Source organism: Hipposideros armiger, unplaced genomic scaffold, assembly GCF_001890085.2.
Source record: "Hipposideros armiger isolate ML-2016 unplaced genomic scaffold, ASM189008v1 scaffold_61, whole genome shotgun sequence".
Lineage (NCBI taxonomy): Eukaryota > Metazoa > Chordata > Mammalia > Chiroptera > Hipposideridae > Hipposideros > Hipposideros armiger.
Genome location: NW_017731411.1, coordinates 1,069,381 through 1,082,452, shown reverse-complemented (window position 1 = coordinate 1,082,452; position 13,072 = coordinate 1,069,381). Strand labels below are relative to the sequence as shown.

Genomic DNA, 13,072 nt, shown 5'->3' with positions numbered 1-13,072 from the left:
GTTTGACTTATCTAGACAATGGTTTGATTATTAGAATTGCACATCTAGATTTGGTTCATGTGGGAGCTGATTTAAAACATGTCTTCTCCTTCCACAAGAGCCAAATCAACTTAAGGGAGTTTTCTTTCCAGCTTTACAAGGCACGTTTTGAGTGGGGTCCCTTATAACAACAGCAGGAAAAGAAATATTGGTGTGACTGGGGCTTGGCTCGAGGGACGGCAGGCTGACAGCAGCAGTTTGCAGCAGCTTCCTCCGCCCCAGGCTCACGCCGTCCGGGACCCATGGGAACTACCTTCATGCTGTGGCCATGAAAAGAGCATGTTTTTCCTAGAATTTTCTGCTGCCAAAGGCTTCCAAACACAGACACATGGTTCTGTTTGGTTGTATAGACTAAAAAAATGTATGTGTACATGGGGCAGATTTATTTATTCCTCAAGGTAAATTACCTTTGCATTACAACTCAGGGACTGTCCCTGGAAGCAGGTCCTTCTCTTTCAGAAGAAAGCTGTTGAAAAAACATGCAATGTATTTTACCTTTTTGCAGTCCATGCAGGATGATTTGCGCTCTGAGGTGAATAGTAAAGTCGTGCCTTTAACATGCATATGTTTGACAAAATATCAAAGATGGCCAATGACGTCAACCAAAAGAGTCACACGGATGTTGCCTAGGTGTCTGGGAAGGTTGAAAGAAAATGTGTTTTAAAGATGAATGGACCTGGATTTTCATTCTGTCCCTTTCACTCATTACTGTGTATCTTTGGACAAGTCCCATTACCTCTCTGAATCTATTTCCTCATCTGTAAAATTATGATAATTTCACTGTTGTGAGGTGCAGGAAATAATGCATCAGAGCTTGGCTTCTAGTAAATGTTTAATAAACAGTTCATTTACTTCCATCTTCATCATGTTCTTTGTAAGGCACCTGAGCTTGAATTATTGGCTCCCCTGTATCTGTTATTCATAATCACTTAGCCCTATCCATGAACTTCACCTTCCAGCTGTGACATCTTATTTTGATGTTTCAGACACAGAGAAGCATGGAGCAGAGATGGGTTTCCTTGGCCACTGCATCACTCAGCTCGTGGACTCCCTGGTTTTCTGTTGCCACAAAGTGCTAGGGAAATGCCAAAAGAGCCTTCATTGGAACTAACCTCAACACTTTCTCGTGGCATCCATTATTTGAGCAGCATTCTTTCAGACCTCATTGAGTTTGAAATCAATTCTGTTGATGAAGTGCTCTGTCTAATAATTTACACGAAAATTTTGATTTGATTGGTGGAGTCACACTTCAAAACAGAGCAGTGTGAGGCTATGCACAGCTTTACATTTGGCAAATTAATAATTAATTAGAGCCCTACACCATACATGGAGTCTTCGAGGTAGAAAGGCCTTAGAGACATGGAGGACAATAGTCTTATTTAGCTTATGAAGAAAACAAGGCCTAGAAAACTGGAGTGATTCACTCAAGATCACACAGCTTATTAACAGCAGAGTTAAGACTGAATCCACGCCCCTGGCCCCAGTTTTGAGCTTTCTATAAAGCTGTGTTGTCTTCATGGAGTTATCTGATCCATCTGTGACATATTTTAGAATTAAGCCAGTAATGTTTGTCTTCATTAGAATTCTTAGGCAGAAGTCCTACCTTTTAAAAATCAGCCTCAACTCTACTAAAAGAAAAATGTACATTTCTTTTTTTTTTTTTTTTAGGGAGAGGGGGACTACTTCGTTTTTCAAAATAACTGGGTTGTTTTTTTTTTGTTTTTTGTTTTTTTTTTTTTAGTCAAACTTTTATCATTCTTCACCTTTAAAACATTGGAATATCCTTCGAAAACTTCTACTTTGCTCCCTTCATAAATCAGATCTCCAGCTGCGTCAGCTCTCCCTTCAACATTTCTCATGTTCTCACTACCTCTTTCTTTCCCACTATCAAACCAGGTCTTTAGCTCCTCAAGCTTGAGTTGTATTGGAAGAGCTTCCGAAAGTATTTAACTACCTGCATTCTATTCTTGCCCCATTTTAATTTGTGCATTGCCTCCGATTTATCACTGCCATTAATCATGCTGTCATCTTTTCAGTCTAATTTTATACAACTCCCCCATTCAAGCAGTCAAATTTCTTCATCTGTATTCAATTCACAGTTTGGGTCTTTTAGGATCTTCACAGCTACTTTCTGGATAACTTTCTCACCTTCTTATGTTCTCCATCTGTAAAATTTGCTCCATCCAAGCCATCTTCTGTATATTCTTTTCTGATCCTCTTTGCCAGCAGGCTTTCTCTTATTCAATGCAATAGAGATAACCTTGCCCTAGGACCATCTTCTGCCTTCCATGAACTGACTGTGGGAACTTGCGCATACAAACTAGCCTCTCTGAATCTCAGCTTTCTGGTCAGAATAAAATGGGGAGCATAATATCTACCTTATCTCTCCTACGGCTGTGTAAAGGTTAAATGAGAAAGCAATTGATAAAATGTGCAAACATAATGCATTCTTCAGATGTAACTGTGCTCATGTGTCCACACTCTACAGAGGCACATTCTCTATGATATTGTGAACACCACTGAGCTTATAGCACCGTGAGCATCAATGCCCCGCATGGGAGGAGAGGTTAGGCAGCTCCTCTTTTGATAACTTACCTGAGGTGAGGGGGGCGTGGCCACTGAGAAGCTCACTGATCCCCAGGTAGGGGTGCTCAACCTCCTCTCCTTCAGGAGCCGAATATCCACAGATTGGAGATATAGTTGGTTTAGCAAATGCTCTTTTCTGAAATGCGTGCTTTTCTTGAAGAATATGAAAAATTGGTCCACTAATTTCCTTATCTGTTGTAAACTTTTATTGAAGTGTAACATAAGTCAGAAAAAGATACAAATTCTGGGATACAGTTCAAGAATTTTTCACAAGACGGATACGCTTGTGTAACCAGCACCCAGCTCAGGAACTGGGCTATTTCCATCTCTCCTCTTTTCCCACCTCCAGTCACTCATTTCCCAAGGGGAACCCCTTGTCCTGACATCTAACACTCTAGGTGAGTTTTTGCTTGTGTTTGAACTTTTTATAAGGGAAATTATATAGTATATACCTCTTTGTGACTGGCTGTGTTTGTTAACATTGTGTATATGAAATACATTCACAGATTTTGAGTCATTCATGACAATTCTGTATAGTAGTTTATATATATAAAATTATATATGTATATGAAATCATATATATATATATATATATATATATATATATATATATATGGCCTCAAAAATAGAAGGATATACAGGTTTGCATCTGGGGATGTTTTGATTAACTGTGAACATTTATGAGGATATCTTTTGGTGAACATATGTACAATTTCTAATGGGTATAGCCCTGGTATTGCTCGGCCATGGTATATGCACATGTTCAGCTTCAGTAGATAGTGCCAAACAGTATTCTAAAGTCATTATGCCAATTTATTCTCAAACCAACAGAGAACCAGTTATTCCACATCCTCACCCACACTCAGAATTCTCGATGGTTTTTATATCAGCCACTCAGGTGAGCGTGTCATATAGTATGGCATTCGTTGTGTTTTCACATGCATTTCCCTGATGACTAATAAAGCTCAGCATCTTTTCATACATTTGTTGACCATTTGGATACTGTCTTTTGTAGTCAGTATCTGTTCCAGTCTTCTGCTCATTTTTCTTTTATGCTGTCTGGTTTTTTTTTTATACTTACTGATTTATAGGAACTCTTTATATATTATGGATACAAACCTTTTGTCAGAATATGTATTTTAAATATTTTCTTCCATGCTGAGGCTTACCTTTTTACTCTCTTAATGGTATCATTTGATGAACAAAGCTCGTGTTTTTAATATATTCCAATTCATCATTACTTTCTTTATGGCTACTCCTTTAAGAAATTTAAGAAATCTTTGCCCCCACTAAAAATTATTAAGATGTTCTTCTAGGTTTTATTATTTTATTTTCAAAAGTTTTATTATTTTATCATTTATATTTATATCTGCATGCCATCTGGAACTGATTTTTGTATATGGTAAAAGATTAAGATTTATTTTTCTATACGGATAACCAGTTAACCAAACACCATTTATTAAAAGTACAATGGAGAAGGATAGTATTTTAGGAAGAAGTACCTCCAGAGAGAGCCAGTAGCAGTTCCAGCGGGCAGGTGTGGGAGCAGGAAGACAGTATGAGGGCAGTGGGAATTCAGGGGAAATGTCCCAAGTGGATAAGAAGCATGAAGCACATGAGGTGGGTTCCTTTTTTATACTTTTTTGATGTGTTATATGCATCATGAATAGGTGTCGCTGAGTGCCATCTGGGTGGTGCCCCTGACCATGGAGGTGGTGGTGGTGGTACAGACAGTGCTAGAGCAGTGCGTCCTTTTCTTCCCAGGAGGCTTTGCCTCTAGGACTGCTCCTGGAGACAGCTCTGTCCTGTCAGCAGTGTGGCATGCCGAATCCCCCTGGGTCATCTCAGTGCTCCTACAGTAAACTGCTCACTCGATGTAGGGCTCAAGTAGAAAAGAACAAACTAGTTATTTGGTCTGTCATGGTTCCTACTTAGCCATAACATTTCCCACACCGTAGACAGTTGCTCAAATAAACGTAGGCCCATAGAGACCTATCCCAGTGACCTGACTGAATCCAAAATAAAATCCCTAGGATACTGAGGTAGCACAATGTCTTGAATCAGATGGAAGTTTTACCGGGTTCCTTCTTGGCACAACTGCACCACACCTCATAGGAGGATATTGATTCCCCTTAAAAACAGTTCATCTCTCTCACACCATAGCAAGCCTATCTCTGTCCTTCCATAGAGACAGCTCATGTCCTTCAAATCAGGTATCTTCAGTGTCTGTCTACATGTCACATGTAGGAAGCCTCAAACAGACAGATGTGTGGATGTCCCAGGAACATGCCGGAGGGTCTCTCATCATCTCTGAGCCCCAGGTATCTGCGCTGAATGGGGTTCTCCTGGCAGTTGGGAATTCTGAGTACTAGGTGTCACTTTCTTAAGAACAGTGCTTGGAATTATCCCCATAATGATGGTCATGCTGACAATACATTTACAATCCAGATTTCCCAAACCTGAGGCTGGATTTTTTTTGGTTAGGTGAGTAAACTGAGATTAAATGACTAGCTCGTGGTCACCCAGCTGGCAGTAGGCAGAGACAGGACACAAACCTCATCTTCTAATTTCATAAAGCTCCACAAAAATCTCATAAATTATTATGTTCCCCTTTGGTCTAATAAGGAAAGCAAAACCACAGCCTCCTTCAGTACCTTGCGCTAACGTTTAATTGTCAGCAAAACCAAAAAGACTCCTTCGTCTAATTAAATTCTATCAATGCAATTGAAGCCCTTGTCTTCGTGGGGAGTTCTTTCCGAAATAAATTGTGGTAGGGAAATCGGGGATGGAGACACCCTGGCCCAGCCAACACCAGACATCCAGCTCAGTCTGAGTCCGAGAGGCAGACAAACCCCATCCCATTCCTCTGGGCACCTCGTGGCCCAGGCGGGTTTGTTTATGAGTCCAGGTCCCTCATCCCCCAGCCAGGCTCTCTGCCTGCACCTCCAGCGTGGCCCCGCTTCTGTGGGAGGGGGAAACCGGACCAGCCCCCCTTCTTTCCCCTCCCCTTCCTTCCTCCAGCCTCTGTGGATGCCGGGAGGGCAGGTCCTCTCTCCAGACCTGGTGAGCCTGTCGGTGGTCATTCTCTTTCCTGGGAATGGGAAGCTGGGGGTGGTGTAACTCTCCTCAGCTTTGAACTCTGGAAAGGACTCAGGACTGTTTGTCCCAGGGGAGGAAATAGAAAGGGAAACTGCATCATTTTTGGTTAAAGGAGAAACTTTTTTTTTTAAATGCTTCACTGCCAGGCAGGACCCCAGTCATCTTTGGGTGCAGAGATCTAGGTTGGGTGTGGTGACTGGTGAGGGTAAATTAAGCACCAGCATCCTTCCAGGTCTGGTGCGCTTTGGATCCCTGAGGAGCCTGAGGGGGTTGGATATTAAGGTGAGGGAAATGTTTTGATTACGTCTTTGTTTCAAGCTAGTCTCTGGGGGGTCAGATTTAAACGTTCAGAAGAGCTCTTGGCTTGATCAGTTTGGGGTCTAAGTTCCTCTCTGAGCCCCTGGTGGGGAGCCTGCTTCTCTAGCTCTCAAGAATGCAGATGGATTGTGGAATTTAGAGTCTCTCAGCAATTTTTCTTCCTCTTCCCCACAATGCCTCAAACTACCTCTGCTTCCCTTTGCCAGAGGGTCTTCAAGCTCCAGAGACCGTTAGCTCAGCTTATAGTCTGGCCTGTCTTCTTGTATTCCTTTTTGAGAAGGTTGGACCAGAGTTGGGCCCCAACAATAACTAAATTGTGCTCTTGACCATGCCTCTCAACTCTTGGACAAAAACTCGCATTTTTCTTCCTTAGCCTTTCTTCTTCCTCCAGGGCCTTTAAGACCGCCAGAGCCACTGACTGCTTGCCACACTGAAAAAAGACCTTCCTAATAGGAAGATACAGTCTAGGCAGGGATCAGCCAGTGCCTCTCAGATAAGGAAATAGACATAGCAAAGGTACAGAATGAGTCATTTTAAATAATGATAAAAAAGAATAAGAATATCTGCAGGCAGTCCTTTTTCTCATCAACAGAAAGAAAAAGAAAAAAAAAGAAATTATGGTAAAATAGACATAGCATAAAATTTACCATCTTAACCACTTTTAAGTGTAAATTCAGTAGTGTTAAGTACATTTACATTGTTAAGCAATCTTTCTCCATAGCTCTTTTTATCTCGTAAAACTATAACTATACTCAGTAAACAACTCCCCATGCTCTTCCGCCCAAGCCCTGGCAACCCCCATCCTGCTTTCTGTCTGTATGAGTTTGACGACTCTAGAAGTCAATGAAGTACCATATTCATGGAATCATATAGCCCTTCTGTGACTGGCTAATTTCAGTTAGCATAAAGTTTCCAAGGTCCATCCATGTTGTAGCATGTGTCAGAGTTTCCTTCCTTCATGAGGCCGACATTTTGTTTATCCCTTCATCCACATATGGACACCTGGTTGCTTCTACCTTTTGGTAATTGTGAATTCTTGTTGTGTTTTCTAGGGACAAAGAGCAAATGTATGTAACTCACCTTGTAATAATCTTTACTTGGTTTGTGAAATCCCTTATCCTTTTCTTCTTCAGGAGAAAACAAATAAGCTTCTCTAATTTTTTCTTGTAATCCTGATTTCTATCCATTCCCCTATCTCCATACTTATTATAAATGTCTTCAAATCCTTTTCACCATTTAGAGGCGAAATTAGAATAGCCTACACTGTTAGCCTGGAAATTAAGGCCTCCTAGGATCAATCCTTCCCATTGTACAATTGAATTTCTCGCTCCTCACCCCAACTTTTTCTGTTTTCAGACAAATCTCCTATACCTTCTCATGGTATACATGACCTTTCTGTTCCCATAGCCTGTCTGATATTTCTGCAAAGCTCTCATAATACTGGGCTGGTTCTTTTCATTGCACTAGACTTGGGTCCTTACACAGAGTAGAGTCACAGTATATACTTCACTCAGGTAAGAAAAAACAGTTTCTAAGTTCTCCTAAACACTTTGAAACATAGTATTCCAAATTATATGTGCATTTCATTTTATGTGATATATGAGCTCTTTTCCAACCATTAAAATTCAAATTGCAATAAGAAAATTAATAAAGAAATGAAAAGGGAGATTGCTATTTTTAAAATACTGTTGTGAGTTCTTTCGCAAATCAAACATTTTCTATGATGTAAGCTCAATTAAAGATTTATTTAGATTATCACTTTGTCCTTTTTAAAAGTAGCTTGCAGGCAGTTTGTAGTTAACCTCGACTCCCCATCCTACCCCATGCTAACCCAGTCAGCTTTCCTCACCCTGTAGATGACAGCAATTCATGTTTTTCTCCTGAAATCCTATTTTAGCCATTTGCTCCTCAAACTCCCCCTCTGTTGGATAGCTATTTTCCCTACTCTATTGAGATAATTTAAGATATGGTCTCCTTTTTAAAGATATTAGTAGTATTTCCTCTGGCCTGGCACAATCTGCAGCATTAATCTCTGCTGAAAGGCTGCAGGGGATCTGTGCATTCCCCCAGAGGCAGAGGGAAGAAAGGCTGAGATTACTAACCAGTAGCTCCCAAGTGAAGTATGTTATCTCTAGTTTATTGGCCAAAATATGAGGTCCAGCCGTTAAAAGTCAGAGATTCTAGGAAAGGAAGCAAGAATGCTGACTTTTTTTAATCAAAAAATACCCCTTTTTATCATTTTAGTGATATTTACTTTTACCATCTGAAACTTGTTCACACATGGGATCAAATGTCCTTTACTGAGATAGTCCAACAATTTCTGGATAGACCTTCTGCCTCATCTTTTTTTTTTAAATTAAAATGTATTGGGGTGATCATATAAAAGTGTAACCTAAGCTTCCAGAGTAGGTGGCCTACCCAATTTATCAAATCCATTTAAGGGAGGTACACAGTGACAAAACCCGTGAATCCATGTTGCACAGTGGCACCAGTATTGTACAGAGTGTAATGACAATTTGTGTCTCCCTTGTATTAACACTGAATTCTTGGGCTTTGCTTAATCTTACCCAGACCTTAAGATATATTTCAGAAATGGAAAATAGGGAACATTAAAACTTTTTTTGAAAAGGAATTGCAGATTTATTTTTTTAAAAAAAAAGCAACAAATATCAGACATCTAATTATAATTTCCCTCTTTTCAAAAAAAAAAAAAAAAAGAAAAGAAAAGATAACCTGACTGTAACATCAAAGAAAGCAAAATAGGAGATAACCTGCATCATTAAACTAAGGCAGTGTCAGTACTCCTAGATTGTCATAAATGTTGAGGAATTTTGTGTCCGATACAGTACAGATGGGAACCAGAATATTTAAGACCCAATTGATACGAAGTCTAAGATACACTTCAAAGAGATCCATTTGGGGTGGTGGGGAAGCAGAAATGAAAAAGTTATGAATGAAATGAAATTGTCATAAGTTATTAATTTTTGAAGCTATATGTAAGGTACATAAGAACAAGACAAACAAATGAAGAAACAAAAACTCATAGACACAGACAAAAGTTTAGTGGTTTCCAGAGGGTAAGGGGGAAGGGGGGAGGGTGTGGTAGATGAGGGTAAAAGGGATCAAATATATGGTGATGGAAGGAGAACTGACGCTGGGTGGTGAACACACAATGTGATGTATAGATGATGTATTACAGAATTATGCGCTTGAAACCTATGTAACTTTACTAACAATTGTCACCCCAATAAACTTTAATTTAAAAACTATATATATGAAACCAGAAATAAAAAGATTTGTTATAATTTTTCTATTTTTGTGTATACTTGAAATTTTTCATAAGATATAGTTAGCAAATAGTATAGATAAGACTAAATTATAGGAAGTCAACAAAGGCAAACTCACATAACATAAAGTACATTCTTTTCTTACAAAAGCAAAATAGAAATTAATAACAAAATTACCACCACCAACAAAAAACCAACCAGCAAATCAGCCATTAGAATTAGAAATTAAAAAAGAAGCAATACTAGATAATGCCTGAACAAAAAAGAAATAACAAGTGCAAAAGGCAATTCCTAAATATTTATCGAGTTACGAAAATGTCAACAGTACATATCAAAACTTGTGGAATTGGACTAAGTCTGTACTTAAAGGGAAAATAGCCTCAAAATGCTTTTATTACTTGAAAAGAGAGAAAATAAATAAACTAAGCATTCGGTTAAGTAAATTGGAAGAATAACAGCATAACTAGAAAAAGAATGAAGGGGGCATTAAAAAGCTAAAAGGCAAATCAGCGAATCAAAAAAGATAATCTAACCTAGAAAGCATAAAGAGACAGAAAACACAAAACTGTGGTTGAGAATAACTTCAACTAGTCAACTGGGTGATTTTTAGAAAAATATTAATTACCAAAATTGATGCAAGACAAGGCAGAATATTACAAAAAAACAGTAACCAACGAACACATTGGAAAGAGATTTGAAGATCCTAGTTCCTTTATTAACCTCACCCCCAAAAGTGTCAGCATTCGATGGCTTTGTAGGTGACACCCATCAAATTTTGAAGAAATAGAAAATTATTTTGCTACCTAAACTTCTCTAGGATACAGAAAAAAATGAAACACTTCTCAACTCTTTTTGTTTGTAGATATTTCATATTCTAACAATTGATTAAGCTATTAATGAAAAGAAAAACTACAGAAACACCTTATTAATGAATACAGGTGAAAACTCCAAAACAAAATAAAGATGAATCAAATCTAGGACTATATTAAAAGAATAATATACCATGATCAAATAAAGTTCATTTCAGAAATACATGTGAATCCTATATATGGATATTCATAAGTTTGATTCTTCTTATCACTGGATCAAAGGATAAAACACATTTAGTCATAATAAATTCCCAAAATACATTTATTTTAATATTGATTTGAGCAACGTCTATTTCTTATAAAACTTGTAATTAGAAAAACAGTGCATATATATAATATGTATTATATGTTATATTATATATATTATGTATAAAACTGCATATGTATGTATAATATATATACTATATATAATATATATTTATATATAATATGTATATGTAAAATATATATGTATGTATATATGCATATATATAATAAATAGTGGATTTAATGGCAGTGCACTTAAGTTGAAAGAGTAAATAGGTTTTATCTGTCTTGCTCAAACTTTCTAACTGGCCCTGAAACCCATCCGTTCTCAGTAGGAAAGCATGTTTGAACTGGGTAGCAATATCTACTTCATTAAGATACCAGTGGGATTTTTTTTTAGCATGACAAAGTGATTCTAACATTCATCGGGAAGAATAAACAGACAAGACTGATCAAGAACATTTTGAACAATAGAAAGTTAGCATTTACTGTGGCATACATGAAAGTATACTCTAACTTGATAATAACTTAACACAATAAATTAGGCCAAAGTAGAGGGGAACCAAGATATTTAGAACAGTGTAATGATGACATTTCAAATAATTAGATAAAAGATGGATTATTTAATAAGTCTTGTTTATTACGGGAATATTCTGGAATTATAAAAAAGTATTTTGTGTTATTTGAGTATGCTATGATACTATGTTAAATATAATTGCTTTGTTTATAAGAAAACTACAGAAAGGGCTCAGCATATTTTAATACTATCTCATAGCAGTATAATTGTTTTTATTACAATATTCTAATTCACCTAAAGAATTTGATCAAGGTTACTTTCTTATAGCATTGTGGGTTGATAATAAAAAACAAAAATTACATAGCACTTATTCTGTGCCAGGCACTTTTCTAAGCTATTGAGGTATATTAGCTCATTTAATCATCCCAACAATCATATGAGATCAATATTATCATTATTATTTTCCATTAAATACACAAAGAGCCAGAGGTGCAGAGTGTTTATGCGACTTGTCTGCAGTCACACATCTAGTAAGTGAGAGAGCTGAAATTACAACTCAAACAGTCTGGCTCCGGAATACATGTTGCCCTCCCACTCCTTGAAATGAGCTCTGTAAATCAGGGTAAGTCGCTCAGTTTTCAGACACTAACATGCCTTTTTGTCTTTCCCCAGGGACCTGATGCCGAGAACCCTGGAGGGGCAGATCACCATGGAGAAGACGCCCAGTTACTTTGTCACCCGGGAAGCGCCCGCGCGCATCTCGGCCATGTCCAAGGACACCAAGCTCATCGTGGTGGTGCGGGACCCAGTGACCAGAGCCATCTCGGACTACACGCAGACGCTCTCCAAGAGGCCCGACATCCCCACCTTCGAGAGCTTGACGTTCAAAAACAGAACCACGGGCCTCATCGACACGTCGTGGAGCGCCATCCAGATCGGCATCTACGCCAAGCACCTGGAGCACTGGCTGCGCCACTTCCCCATCGGCCAGATGCTCTTCGTGAGCGGGGAGCGGCTCATCAGCGACCCGGCGGGCGAGCTGGGCCGCGTGCAGGACTTCCTGGGCCTCAAGAGGATCATCACCGACAAGCACTTCTACTTCAACAAGACCAAGGGCTTCCCCTGCCTGAAGAAGGCCGAGGGCAGCAGCAAACCCCATTGCCTGGGCAAGACCAAGGGCAGGACCCACCCGGAGATCGACCGCGAGGTGGTGCAGCGACTGCGGGAGTTCTACCGGCCTTTCAACCTCAAGTTCTACCAGATGACGGGGCACGACTTTGGCTGGGATGGATAACAATATAATTTAAAAAGAAAAAAATAATATCAAAATATAATATATTTTTTTACCAATCGGTAGAGAAAAGGCAGTTTAATATTTGTGCTGAAAATATTGGTTTCAGTATTTTTTCAATGAATGTTAAGAGAATGTTTTCACCTCCTCCCTCATCTTCACGTTTCACCAACCCCAAACAGCTGGATAAACAAGAAAAGGAAAACTTTACTCATCTAAATACTTTCAATTTTTTATTTTATGTTTTATATACATAATTATAAAGTATGAGTGGCAGCTGCCATTAAAACTTTTAAGAAAATCATGAGGGTAAATCTCTCTCTCTCTGTCTCTCTCTCTCTCTCTCTCTCCCACACACACACACACACACACACACACACACACACACAGCCCAGATAAAATTCATATCTATCCTTATGTTTTTATCCCTTGAATTTTTTTCCTGTGTCCCACGTTTTCTTAAACTGTTTCCCAATTAATAATACCATATGTTTGTACACCATTTGAATCATGACAGTGCTTTCAAATAAAACATCTTTTCTGATCCTTATACTGCTACGTGGTAAAAGAACTTGGTGCATAGAGATTATTATTCCCATTTCACAGATAAGGAAACTGAGTCTCAAGGAGGTTAAATAACTTAAGGCCAGATGGTGAACCCTGGACAAAACCCCATCTTCCACTTGTTCCTTATTTCATGGCACTTCTCCTAGGAGAATGGGAGATAAGGCATCTGTACCTTTAAAAATGCCTAGCTAGTTTGGGGATCATCTACGACGGGGCAGAGAAAGGTTCCTGTTGCTTTCTAAGTTCCGGGTTA

The 13,072-nt window shown here is 38.8% G+C and overlaps 1 protein-coding gene across 1 annotated transcript in view; it reads left to right on the top strand.

Moving 5' to 3' along the window:
* The window catches only part of LOC109382182 (heparan sulfate glucosamine 3-O-sulfotransferase 3A1), a 91,761-nt gene extending 79,250 nt beyond the window's left edge, over nt 1-12,511 (top strand). The window contains exon 2 of the mRNA XM_019641493.1: nt 11,634-12,511. Within this exon, the coding sequence (XP_019497038.1) occupies nt 11,634-12,255 (622 nt within the window). The 3' untranslated portion in view covers nt 12,256-12,511. The remainder of the gene's footprint in view (nt 1-11,633) is intronic.
* Nucleotides 12,512-13,072: the final 561 nt, after the last annotated feature.